Source organism: Filicampus tigris, chromosome 5 (assembly GCF_054856515.1).
Source record: "Filicampus tigris isolate MCC_2025a chromosome 5, RoL_Ftig_1.0, whole genome shotgun sequence".
Taxonomy (NCBI): Eukaryota; Metazoa; Chordata; class Actinopteri; order Syngnathiformes; family Syngnathidae; genus Filicampus; species Filicampus tigris.
Window position 1 is genome coordinate 3,272,501 of NC_141221.1, and position 13,860 is coordinate 3,286,360.

The 13,860-nt window shown below is 41.2% G+C and overlaps 1 protein-coding gene across 5 annotated transcripts in view; it reads right to left on the reverse strand.

The window, feature by feature from the left end:
• Nucleotides 1–11,092, reverse strand: part of sgsm1a (small G protein signaling modulator 1a) — a 36,421-nt gene extending 25,329 nt beyond the window's left edge. For 2 of the 5 annotated variants that reach the window (XM_086030819.1, XM_086030818.1), the window contains exons 1-3: nt 10,934–10,983; nt 10,782–10,825; nt 1,761–1,836 (exon numbers count right to left, since the gene is read on the reverse strand). In XM_086030819.1, coding sequence (XP_085886945.1) covers nt 1,761–1,836; nt 10,782–10,825; nt 10,934–10,952 — 139 coding nt within the window. In that variant the 5' untranslated portion in view covers nt 10,953–10,983. Of the gene's footprint in view, nt 1–1,760; nt 1,837–2,639; nt 3,110–10,781; nt 10,826–10,933 lie in introns of those variants that run through there. The other 3 variants (XM_086030821.1, XM_086030820.1, XM_086030822.1) reach the window with 3 other exon arrangements.
• Between the last annotated feature and the right edge of the window lie 2,768 nt (nt 11,093–13,860).

A 13,860-nucleotide genomic window follows, 5' to 3' on the forward strand; every position in this document is an offset into this window, starting at 1 on the left:
CAGTCGCAACATTATCGCCACTTGCACAATATAATGAAATCCACTTGTACAAGAGCAAGAACTTGATGTTAAATTGTATCTTTGGAAAAGTGTTACAACAGTCAGTTTTGATTGACACTGTCAAAGTTGCATTCATTTAACATAAATACAGATAACATAGGTTGCTTGTTTTATCCTACTTCTTTAAGGGTGGCGAACCTTTTTAAAAATTATAATTAAATTTTTTGCTTATGTTGAACTGCTTTACTGTCATAGAAATATCAGTCTGTACAAAGTGATACCCCACAAATAAATCTTGTTTGGTCTGAGCCGCACAGCTGACAAGTGTGGCTTGCACGTGGGCAGTGTGTTTTTCACACACTATAATAAATCATTTGTCACTGGCACCATTTGGTGAAAAAAAATGAACTTTAAATGCCACTGCTTTGACACCAATACATTTGCTAAAATGTTGTGTTAACAGAAAAGCTGTGATACGAAGCAAGAACAAGAGTCTGAAAGTTATGACCCGGAAGTGGAAGAGTTTGTTCTCCTCCTAAAATAACATTGCCTTATTTGGCAAAAATTATTCTTATTGCAAAATAAGGCAATAAAAAGTGCTTACAAAACCCAATAGTATTGTGTTATTACGCAATAAATATGCTCGTGATGTCCCTTGGCTTGCTCCGGCCGCATCATCACATCACGACAGTGGTTGTCTTAAACTTTTGTAAACAACTTAAACACTTGTAAACAATTCACTCCACTCATTATATGTAAGGACGGAAGCAATTTAAAAGGAAGAGGACGGATGGGGTCGGAGGACAATTCTTTTTATGAATAGGTACAGAGAGACAAGGACGAAAGGGTACCCAGGTCGCGGATGGAGGACAAAAAAGGGTAAAGTGCCCATCTAAGGTATTCTTTTATATTTGGTTCTTTTTATTGTATCAGGTACTGAAAAGATAAGTGGAAAAGATGCATGACAAAGCCATCTTTTGTTTGAGAAACAGATGAGCGCAATAGATTTGTCAATAGCCAGTACAACAAGTACTTTTCACAGGAAGCACTTCGACATATGAGCGCATGGTAATCTCGGGAGTAAGTAATAACATTAATTAAGGGCCTGTCCCATTTTGGATGGAGAAGGCTTGGGAGTGTTTGTTCTGCCTTGGTAGAAAGAGCAGAGCCAAACATTTCAATGATGATTAAAAAGGTTGATCAGGCTACCGATATCGCAGAGCCATGGCCATATAGACAGAAGTGGATCAAACTGCACAAAAAAGTACATAGTTGTACCATGAACGGGTGGTACTTTCAGCATAGTACCGTAGTACCCTTGACTTTTATTACTTCGCGACATTCCTGTAACGTTTTGGCCCATTAATGAATCATATTGGGTAGACTAATCATTTCTATGACCACCATTCCCTTTGGAGAATAACTGGCATACCGGAACAAATTCTACGTGACTTCCACTGAATTACGTAATAAAAGCTGCCTTACAGCTCATGATAATTAAGTGAGCACACGCTTCGTAGTAATACTGTAAGTTGCTTCTTTCCGTTATCTTTTTATACAATTTACCCTTTAACAAGAAGTGAAGTCCCTCCTCTTGTGGCGTTATGAACGCAATATAGCAATACATTTCAATCAAATAGAATTCTGTGGGCAATATCGTCGAGAGACACATGGAATGGCTTTTCTCTTGTATGATTGTTCCCAGTGCCCACTCTCGAAATAAGCAGAGGTGCGATCCAGCTGTATGTTTGCTTACTCACCACAAAGGGACACAATATGGCTGCTGTCTTCGTGAACAAATTTCCTGGTGACTGCTTCCTCCATAATCTGCTTCACCTGTCAATGACACGGCAGATGTTGGATGACTCACTCATTAATATGCCACAGCTGCACACACACAGAGTCTCTAAACGGATTGTTGAATGAGTGATAAATATATTTCAGAATAAATCCGAAGGATGTCCTGAACAAATAATGTAGACAAACGAGGCACTTTAGGAGAACTGTCGTTGATAAGTGAAAGGGAATACAGATGGAGTGGGATGAGTGCTGAACTGCTGAATGAGTCACCGGCTCTCACCCAGAGGATCTTTCCTAGGAATCGAAGTGTTACATTTGGAAGTAAAGGGGGATTTCGTCAGTTATTTTTTTGTCTTCATTCTACGTCAGCCACCTTTTCTATTTTGAGGGGAGCAATTGATTGTGTTGCGTTAAAGAGTTATGACATCTTTTCATACTAACGTAAAAAAAAAAATAAAATAAGGTCAGATATGCATGCTCTCAAGGTAACACTTTTAATTGGTCGCCATGGCGATCTAAAGTCCTCCCTGCGTTCCCGACAACAGCTGAGGAACACTAGTTAAAGAAGACCTAATAAATCAGTCGCCATGGCAAAGTCCTATTCTGCCAGCCGAGCACCACTCGGCAGTTGTCGTGGCCGTGCAGACATCTATAATTTCCTGTCAAAACAAGTCTGTCCACAACCAACCTTTACCCATACGTGCCAGTTCATATTTTATATTCACACGCATCCAAAGATGGACAAACAATGACCGTAGGTAGTTTTACATTCACTTTGACTTGCTTGACGCCTGTTGGAGAAATAAGAAGTAATTTGCGCACGATGCAAAGCCAAATACCATATTCGTTGTACATTTCTGGTGTATCATCGCAGAGCAAATGATCCTGCTCAAATTACTTCCACGGGGCCTCGCAAATCAACACTGCTGGAGCGTGATGCTCGTGGGCAGAACTAAACCTGTCAGTGAGAACTAAGAAAAGAAGAAAGATGCCTATAAAGCTGAGTTCGTTTTCAACGTTTTGTCCGACAGTTGCGTCATGAGTTGCTCGGTCGAGGACCCAAAGGCAGGGAAACGAGCCAGGAGGGCATAGAAGGAATAGTTTAATTTCAAGAAAACAAGGGCAAATAAGGTTCTGGGATATTCAAAAACGCCGGAGTCCAGAAACAACATAGATCGAAGAAACGAAACAAACATTCGGAAAAAGGACTCGGACTTGACAGCGGAGGAATGACAATCGACAACAAACCGGCAAGGACTGAAAGAATGCGGGGAACTAAATACAGACAAATTGACGAGACGACGAGGAACACCTGGACAAGACACAAGGGGTTGGAGGGAGCCGATTGATTGGCTAACACCCGGGACTGGGATGACACGCACAGGTGGACCCAATAACCTAACGAGGCAGACAGACAAAACGGAAAAACATGAAACTAAACTTAAAAACCAAACTCAAAAGACAGAGCATGACAAGTTGTAGTTGACAGGTGATGAAAAACATATTCAAGGGTTGAAGAAAGCTCGAGCAACACCCTTTGAATCTAGATATACTTCGCTTGATGATTTAACTTTAATCCCAAGATTTTACTCAAGCAAAGATCCGCTGCAAGCTTCGTAGAAAACAGTAGCGGTAGAAAAACGCGGCTAGGCTAAGCGTCTTCACCCAAGCAGACCTGCATTTGGCACATTCTCCAGGCGGAATTATTCGGCTCATTCTGGCACTTGGCGTTCCTTCCATCGCTGAAACGCTGATGAAAACTGACGCACTGTAAAATGCGCAGGCTATTCTACTGATCATTATGCATTTTATTAAAGGCATACATTGTTTGAACTATGGAAAGGAACTCTGAGTTTGAAGCATCCTGACAAGCTGTGAAGGCCTGTGGGCGCGCCGGGTCTGAGGTCATCTTCAAATGCAGACTTTGTGGAAGCAGACCCTTTGAGGAAGCCCATGGATGGATTTGCTACTCCTTACAGATTTTCTGTCAACGAGGCACACAATCATTTACGATCACTTCCAACATCCAAGAGTCTAAAACCGACTCTTCCAGACTTCCTAAGGCCCAAGGTTCTATCAAACAGTTGTAATGTTCGATCCTGATACCCGCTTGCTGGCAACGTTTTTCTTTATTCAGCCGGTATCGGCGAAGTCAAGTCACCATCAAGCCCCATTGACACCTAAATCGGGTGACGATGGACGAACACCAAACTAGTCAAGTTTGCGTGTGAATTATTTCAGCTGTGTTTATGTTTGGTGGTCTGTAGACTGCATTCAAGTTGATGCTCCAATTGTCTTACAATTGTCTTAGAGGCAAGTAGGCGGAATGTGAAAAGGTTTTGTAGGGCAGTCTTCTGTTCGGCTTGTTTCTGTCTGATAAAACATTTTTAGGTTTAACGATTAAAACACTTGTCAAAGTGGAACATATTTCCTAAGTGTCCGACCAGAATCTGATGACATTGCTTAAATATAAGTAAAGCACTGGACTCTTCTCCAGACTGGCATAGACACCAAGCTAGCTGCAATATTTGTCGAGCATATTAGCCTGGAACGGTTGTGACGGGTACATTTGTCCAAACAACTTTCTGGGTTTTTAGGTGCTCTGCCCTTTTCTGAATAGCCTCCATTGGCTTATTCCCAGATAAACTGGGAATATATATAAAATAAATATATAAAATAAACTGTAATAAACTCTTTTGTAAAATCAATACTCTGGAGTACTCCTTTTATTTTGAAAAAATATTTTTTTAAATGTGGAAAACAAAAGGGAACAAACCATTTCACCCTTGAAAGACTTTCTATAAAAGAGAAGTCGTTATGCCCATTCGGTCTCTTTGGATGGATCTGTACTCTGAGCATCAACAACTATTGTTCCCGCGACAACGCACACGTAAACACACATGTTCGTGATTAATTCAGCAGCCTGATTATATTCCTTGACTTTTGGCAGCTGTCATTTTTATTTCTCCTCTGTCTTATCTGGGTTACTAATCAGGTCTCGCATGTATTCCTTAGGCAAAGTGTCCAAGCACAGACAGCCTGCTGGTTGCTATGGAGACGACACGTGTTGCACAGTACAGTTCTGCCAAAGACCGCACGTCAATAACATTCATTCATTCATCTCTGCGAGCGGCTAAATGAAAGCAGTCCCTCAAATAATAAAAAATAAAAAAAAAGTTATGTCAAAGATCTGTGCTCATCTGGTACTGCAAAGACTCAATCGAGACAATTTGCAGATGTTATAACTACAACTACAATGTCACTTTAATGCATCTGTTTCTGTTTACAGCCAACTTCCCAGATCGAGCAACGTAAAACTTTGTGGCAGCTCGTTTCAGGCCGCCGTGGACAAAACGGGATCGTCATGAGACAATAGAGTCTGACGTGATAGGCAAATGATGACATGCTGTGATTGCCGTGGGTGTCCAGCGAGAGTTTTAAAGTGTCAACACATTACGGTGCAGATGATAAATCTCGTCGATTGTACAGTCAAACTTGGTGGCCGCAACTAAACCTGAGAGTAGAAAATAGGTCATGTTAAAATTGTTGAGTCGGGCTGCAGCGGGACGGGAAACCTTCCAGGCATCTCACACCCGCCACCTCCGCAGCCCGGCCCGGCAAGCGAGTGACTCCATCAGATTCCGACGGGCCGAGAGGGACCGTACTGGAATTTGTGGTAAAACTTTCCGCCTCCGGACTCAACAGCCCTGTGAAACTACTGACTGTCACGGATATCCTTGATAGACTGTATTAGCAGAATCAGCAAGACGTGAATGCGGAGAAAAAAATAAATCCCACGCCGCACTACGTATCGGGCAATCGGGGCGGCCGTGGCTGCCAGGAACAAGGTGTAAACGTAGCCGTTGCTCTGACAGTTTGATGAATGTGTGTTTCAGCAGACCGGCGAAATGAGGCTCCTCGATGCAGTGCACCCGGAGGGCATCACTCAGAGTGATAAAGGACTTTCGGGCTATTCCAATTCACTTCTGCAACAGCAGAGCCGAGAAACCCAAAGGTTCCGCTATTAACATGCAATCTTCGTTATTAATCGTCTAGGTGGCCGCAAAGTCCGCAACACTGTTGAATAAGAGGAGAGGATACATGCCCGCTGTTCATCCATGAAAACTGACGATGGGCACAATAATCGATGAGTCAATTAACTAATCGCGACGAATTCTGCCAATTGTTGATTCATCTTGTCTTGAGGAAATTGAAGTAAATCGGAGTGCGTTATTTGGCTAGCACAAGAAGTGATGACTGTTGATTCAGTCTTACCTCATCTGATGCCTGAAGATGAACATGATGTCAGCTACGGAATGTGCATAGTTCTGCTGTATATTACACCAGCATTGGAAAAGGAGTTCCGACCATTCAGAAAAGATTCTTTGATCCGAATACATTTTTAAAAGAATCGATGGGTGAGTCATTTTTTAATTGCTCAGTGAAATGTTGTCAAGTGCCCGTCCCTGGTGCTGACAACTGATGATGTGCATCATAATGATATACCGCATCCGCATGACAATAACGTAATTATTTCTTTAGGAGGGAAGACAATATGATATGAGGCGGTGAGCGGACAGAATTCCACTTTCCATGTCCATGCAACCATATCACAGCCTGAGAATAGCTGACAATGCAATCCCTGCCAGGCATCAGTCTTGACCTGACATTATTTTTCAGAATATATGAGGCCGCCACCCAGTTTAATTTAAAAGGGAAGTTTCCATCCTTCACACGGTGCATTTTTAATCACGGCGAGCATTCCCTTCAACGTTGCAACAGCCACCGCTTGTAGCTAAGTTTGATTCTAAGGAATGTACACACGCATGATAAAATACCACCCTCTTTATTTTCCCCATACAGCCAGATCACATCACATTCAGACCAAACCAATACTGTGAATGTGGATTTTCATTTTCTCAGTGTAATAACTGCCATCGCTACCCCCTGTATGACAACAATAATGCTAGATTGCTTCCCCGCAGTAGCTCCTGCATGAAATCCCGCAATGCTTTAATTAGCTTAAAGCTATTCGTGATTCACAAACAGCATTTGAACAGACGACAGTAACACGTGCCGATATCGGTAGGCTTTGCCGATTCTTCCGTTTTTCCGTCTCCTTCCTTTGGCAACAGACGCCTGTTGTGTCTGTGCACACAACAGAACACAAACACCCGGTGACACAGAATGGTTACATACGAAAGCCGCGGCGAATAAGAGGTCTCATTCAAACCGATTTCTGTGCCAGAAGTGGATTGCGCTGCCTCAGACATCCTGTGCTCTCTAGATAATGGCCCATGTTATTTGACAGTGCGTTTGAGTGGACCGATGGCATACGAGCGACTGGAAGAGGACCACGTGTGTACGGTGACGCCTACACGTGTACAGTGCATCTCTAAGAACACAGGCGCACGCTAATTAAAAAGACAAGGTGGAACAAAAAGTCCGTCTTTAGAAAGATAATCATGCTCAGCGTCAATTGGCAGAGATGAATTCACTCATCCAAAAAACGTTTACGACTGCAGCATTGCGGTTGCACTCATATCACGAAATGAGAACAATCAACACCCAATCAACTTATGAACGGCTCCGTTGGTGATTTGGACTATGAACGAAGGTGATGATATTTATGTTTGATGTCGGCGTGTGGTTGTGAGCGAAATAAAGCCAGGATGCAAGATTACGCTGCTGTTAATAAGACACTTAAAGTCAACCCAAACATCTTTTTTTCAAGAATATGTTCCCAGCAGTGCCACTAGTTGAAACACGGCATTCTGATTCATTTTGCGTTTATGGAATATAAATCAAGCAGTAAAATGCACTTGTTTTTAGCCATCTCTGGGGGCGGCCATTTTGTCTTCCGTCGACTGAAAATGACATCACAACCGCTCACAACGACCAATCACGGCTCAGATTCAGAAAATAGGTCAGCCGTGATTGGTCGTTGTGATCCGTTGTGATGTCATTTTCAGTCGACAGAAGACAAAATGGCCGCCCCCAGAGATGGCTAAAAACGAGTGCATTTTGCTGCTTAATTTATATTCTACAAATGCAAAATCAATAAGAATGCTGTGTTTCAACTAGCAGGCCTGCTGGGAACATATTCTTGAAAAAAATATGTTTGGGTTGACTTCCACTTTGAATGAAAACTCCTTTGGCAGTGTCAAACATAACTGAGCATTATTCTCACTACGCAATGTGTTTCAATACGGCTCTTGTTTTTATTTTAATTGAATGGCGCAGGTGTATCTTATGTTTTTTCATTCATTTGTATAGTGAGTATGGAATTCCTCATAGAAGGGGGTCTGGTTACCACTGATAAGACTTGAAAACTAATCAGACTACATTTTCAACATTCCTCTTTTCACAGCATCCTCGATTTAATCTTAAACTCTCGGACGGAAGTAAAGCTCCTTCCTTTAGCGAGTAAAAGCAAATAATAAATAGAATACGTTACAGCCAAGTGAAGTCTAGACAGCAAAAGCTAAATAGTGACGCTGCATTTATTTGATGATTGTGCAACAAAACGTGACAAATTGTTCCCGCTGATTTTTTTTTCTTAACAAGACGAGGACCTCAGCGTGTGTTGGGAATCTCCATGGTAACAAGGTGATTAAAAGAGCGTACACGTTAAGGGAGAAGCTCCCTCCAAAGCAGAACAAACAGTGGGAAGCTCCCAGCTCAGCTAAAGCCACAAGAACATAGTCTGCTGCAGACCTTTAGACATTCAGCCTTCGTGTTTATCACCCATTACCAATTCAGTGATTCATATTCGTTGGACAACGAACGAGTTGCACCTTGAAACATTTGTAACCATCAGTGATTCATTTCGGATTGTATCTTCCTTACCTGCCTACTCGAAATGCTACAAAATGATTCACACAACTGTGCTAATGGCAAAGTAACTTCAAAAATATATTGTTGACACGTTCCCATTTTTGCTGCATGGTTTTGGTCACTGGTCCCTCGCCGTTTTGATTTAAGTGAAAAGAAAGGTTAACATATGACCACAAACAAGCGTCACAAGCACAATAATGCTAATTAGCCCCAAATGCCAAGATGACAGAATCTAGTCCAATGAATCGTTTCCATCTTACTCTGAACATCCCGGCACGGTCTTGTTAGAGGAAAAACATGAATTTGGATCCTCCTCTACAATTCCAAAGAGCTGCCTGACCAATTTAATGCATCTCTTGGCATCCGAAAGCAGAATTTGTCGGAGCTTATTTTAACAGTGTGCTGCACTGCTTTTGTGTCCATGATGTTGGCCTACCAACACCATAATTGTTTTTAATTTTTTTATTGTTTGCACAGGGTTTGAAGAGGAGCTTTTGCAATACCTGCATTTAATTGGGTTTCGCATGTCTGAAACCCGAATAATGGAAGTGCACAAGTTTGACACTCTTCCAGCTACAAAGACTTCAACTCTTGGATTGTTCACATGGAAAATTTCGTATAAAAAAAGCATCACCATTAGAGACGCCCGTGAGACCTCAGTTAAGCATAACTGATTCTCTCCTGTTTTACTCGTCATGTCATTGGCTGAAAATTTTGAAATGCTCTGAAATAGGCAGGCAGCTAAAGATATGCTTCATTTTTACATAGTGGGCTACGATTAATCAACAACTAATCGATTACCAAATTAATCAACAATTATTTTGATAATCAATTAATCACTTAGAAACCTTTTTTAAATTTAAAATGATCCAAATCCTTGGAATTTCAGTCTCTCAACTCAGTAAATATTGTCAGATTTCTATAGTCCTCCATTAAAGCAGATTTAGCGTCTTTGTTGAAGCAAAATAAAACATTTGCAGACATCTGCTTTTACTTTGGAAAACAATGATCAATATTTGTGCCCATTTTCCGACATGTCACAGACTGAACCAATAAATAAATTTTAGTTTATGTTTTGTGTATTTTCTGCACTACCAATTTGAAATAATGTCATCAATGTTTTTGAATATAGTGCTGGAAATTATTTAAAAAAAACAACATTTTTAATCCCATTAATCAACAAAATAATCAACAGACTACTTGATTACAATAATATAATAAATAGATACACGATAATAACATATTATCTTATGATTAGAGTATGTTCGAAATTAAAACAAAACACACTTTATGTTGTGTGTCATGAAATGACGTGTTGCTCGACTTATATTAATGATTATTTTCATTGCACAACTCATGATTTTGTCTCGTGCGAAAAATCAAACAATACCCACCAATGCAAAATCTTCCTTCTTTGTTGGCGCAATGCAACTTGGGCTACATTGCTTTACTAGTGGCTGCCGGCTGTTCATTACTTTTCAAGATGCATTATGATATACATTAAGGGGATAACCTATAAAAATCAGCCGGGATAAGGGCCAATTTGGTCCGCGAATAGCAAATCTGCGTATAATTGACACTTGATGAAATGTATTAGTGGACGGAGGTGGTTGAAACCCTTTTACAAACGCTGATAAACATTAACTATACGTTTTTAATGAAATACGGGGGCAAGGTTGGGAATAAAAATGCTGAAAAATAAATCGTGAAAATAAAATTAGGAGGGGGGGGGGTCGAGAGGGATCCGCAAATATGCGAATCCGGAGGTGCCGAACAAGTTGAAATTACCCCATGAGCTACATGTTCAGACATGGACCAAACTGACCAACGCAAAGTAGCTACCATATTAGTTTTCACAGTACATCGCACATATACACGCGCGCGCGCGCACACGCATAATAGTAAGTACTGCTCCGGAAGAGGTGATAAAAAAGCTGTACAGTACTGTACTTTCACAGATTTGAAGGAGGAGCATCCAACGCGACATTTACAGGTGTCATGGAGACGACACAGGAAAAACAGTCCGAGTACAACCGTGTTTTTTGGGTAAAGAATCTCGAAGGGATTCTCTTTCGCTTGTCGTCCAGAAAGACAACAAAGAAAAGAAAAGTGTTTTGTTTTTGTAGCTAGCTGAAAACACCCACCTCTTTCTTGACAGTGCGCAGCAGCTTCTGGCGCGTCTCGGATTCTAGACACAAAAGAAGCATTTGTCATTTTAAGATAACTCAAACGACGCTTTCTAAGATCAATTGTGCTATGTCAACGGATGTATGGTGGACATATTCGGCTCTCCCACCTGCCATAATTGTTGCCATGTAGTGTTCCTGCACGCGCAGCACCTCCCATCAAACAGAGACCTGCGACTCCGAGAAGTGTCTCGCGACTCCGCCTCCTCCATTTCGGACGCGCCTCTTAAAGGTACAGGCCCGAGATCGCATTGGACGGAATCCTCCTTCCAGCCTCTCTGTTTGATCAAGGGGTGGACAAAAACTTTTGTGCTAGGAGGCCACAGTTCATGTTTTAAAAAGGAGCGAGTCATTCATAGATTATGTTAAGATGTCCATTTGAAATTGTGTGTTTTAGTTATAAATGCATCGTCTATCAATATGTATATATTTATAAAGATGTATTTACATTTATAGTTTCTATTTATTAAAAGACTTATACTATTATGAAAACAGTGTACATGTGTATATAAAATGGTTTATTTGACTTTTTTTTTATTTAACAAATTTCTCCAATGTGTGACTAATTTAAGGTTGTCTTATCTTGTTTTAATTTACATTAAGTTAATTAACCAGTTATTTAATTATATAAATGAAGTAAAATAAATGATTTTTTAAAAATTATTTAAAATAGCCAAATTAATGCTACAAATGTTTTGGGACTCTTGGTAATGTACATTTTTTGATGGCCGGGAAAAAGAGTGCGTGAGCCGTATACATTTCCCACCTGCTTTTTTTCGGCATCTCATAGTGAAAATAGAAGTGAACTGTGAATTCCACCATTTGGGAGAAACGACTAGCAAGGCTATCGAGACTTTAGCATGTCCACCGACCAACTACAGCATTACCACTTTCATATGATATCCAACAGAGATCTGCACCAAATACCCTGCTTTTCAATGTTAATACCGTATTGCTCATATTCGATTGAAGTTGTCAAGTAATAATTCAGTTGTACAGAACTGCACTGCATCATACTGTGGTTACGCAAACCCGAAAAAGTACCATTGAGATGACAGTTTGTTGTGTGACGAAAACGAAAACGGATGTCAAAGGTTTTGTTATGGGGCCCTCTTTTGGCCAATATGCCAAACTACAGGCACAAATTAAATACTGGAATGCTCTCTATGAGTTTTCTTACCGCTGAATCAACTGAAAATTACAAGCAAACCTTTTTCATTCATTCATTCATTCATTCAATCATATTTTGGAATGTGGGAGGAAGTACCTGGACCAAACCTAGAAAACTAACACTAAATAGCCAAGAAAGTCTTTCACAAAAACAAAAACGTATACAGTTAACTATTTATACAATAGCCCCATTGTGTACAAAACTATTCACAGCAGATAATGATGCGAGTGAATTTCCAGCTATATGAAATTAAAACATATACCTCCGAATGAACAAAACTACCAGCATGAAATGGGCATAGACATCAATGTTCCAGATGGTGGAGTCTCAGGACCATAAGTCCCACTCTGCCTTGGAGGCACTGAGCTGTCAGGTGGATCACTTGGCGAAAGAACGCAGTGATTATGCAGCATGACAGACTGAGGAGGTGAATGCCCCCCAAAGATGCTTTCATGGTCTCAGCACCAGAACAAACAAAACCCAACTGAGAATGGTGAATGTCAAGATGGATTCTTGGCAGCCCAAACAATGTCCTCATCCAAATACGGACCTGCAAACCTTTAGTCTTACGGATCAATTCCATCCCAAAGCAGCAAAAGTATTCAAATGAGTACCTGTCAAGGACTCACAACAATGAGAGGAATAGAGAGGCATAAAAGAAAGCCCAGCGTATTGCAATGCTTTTCTTTCTTTTTTTTTTCTTTTTTTTTCATTTTCCCTGCAAATATATTTGTCTTAGGTTTCCCTTGCCGGAATGACTCACACCTGACAATGACCTGAGGTAATAGCGCGTTGTTAAATGTCAAAGCACGGCTTCTGCTCGAGTAAACAGCACACCGGAGCTGTCCCCCAACGCCATCGTGCGTTTGGTGTCATTATCCTACAAACAACTTCAGCATCATCACTGATAGGGAGGCGAAAAGAGTTATCTGCAAACTTTGATCTTTCGATGCGTGGCGCCATTTTGCTGAAAGATGAGTTGCAACAGCTCGGTGCTTCATCGGATCTTAAGTTTGACAATGCAATGGCGTGTTATCCCCATGTGTGTTCGCCTGTCGGCAGCGTCTGCGGGCATGGATGACGTGCACATGTCCGCGTGTGATTGGAGTCGACGTGCTCTAACAGGCGATGGAGACTCCTGTCAGTCCGATGTTCTTTTACTGCTGTGTGCCAATGCACATTGACAGAATGCTATGCTAGAGAAGGCCAGGCCAATATGGGCTGTTGTCTTGTTGCTTTTAGGCCCGCAGGAAACGCACACCTCGGCTGAGCAGCCACAGCTTGCCATCCCCCTTGGCTGATTGTTCTCCGTGAAGGCATTTTGGTGTGGAAGAACATAAGAAAACCATATCAAACACCTACACTTGAAATTGCGAGCCTAGCTGCCTCATCCAAAATCAATGATCTCTGACCTGACAAATGTTCTTCTGGATGAATGGACAAAAAAAAAAAGAGAAAATCCCACAGACACACTCTAACATCTTGAAAAAAGGTTTTCCCAGAAGAGTGGCTGCTAGCTGCAAAGCGGGGGAGGACCAAATCCATATTTTTCCATTTTCTCCGGAGCTGCAGTGCTTGTACTTTTGTAGTTTATTACAGGCTCTATATCTAACCGGACACACAGACATTTAGCCTTTTAGGTGACACATTAATGATGGTACTAGTGTATGTGTCTCAGTGTCGTCTCCATTTACCAGACTAACTTCATTTGATGCACTCTGCACTTACGGACCAACGCGAGCTCTCCGAATATCCGGTGTGAATGCTTTTCAATAGGCTTGCTGCTAAAAGCGTTGGATTTGATTTAATATTTATCCTGATAAATTTCATTTGCTTAATGAGAACGTTTTAGCTACTGTGATTTTA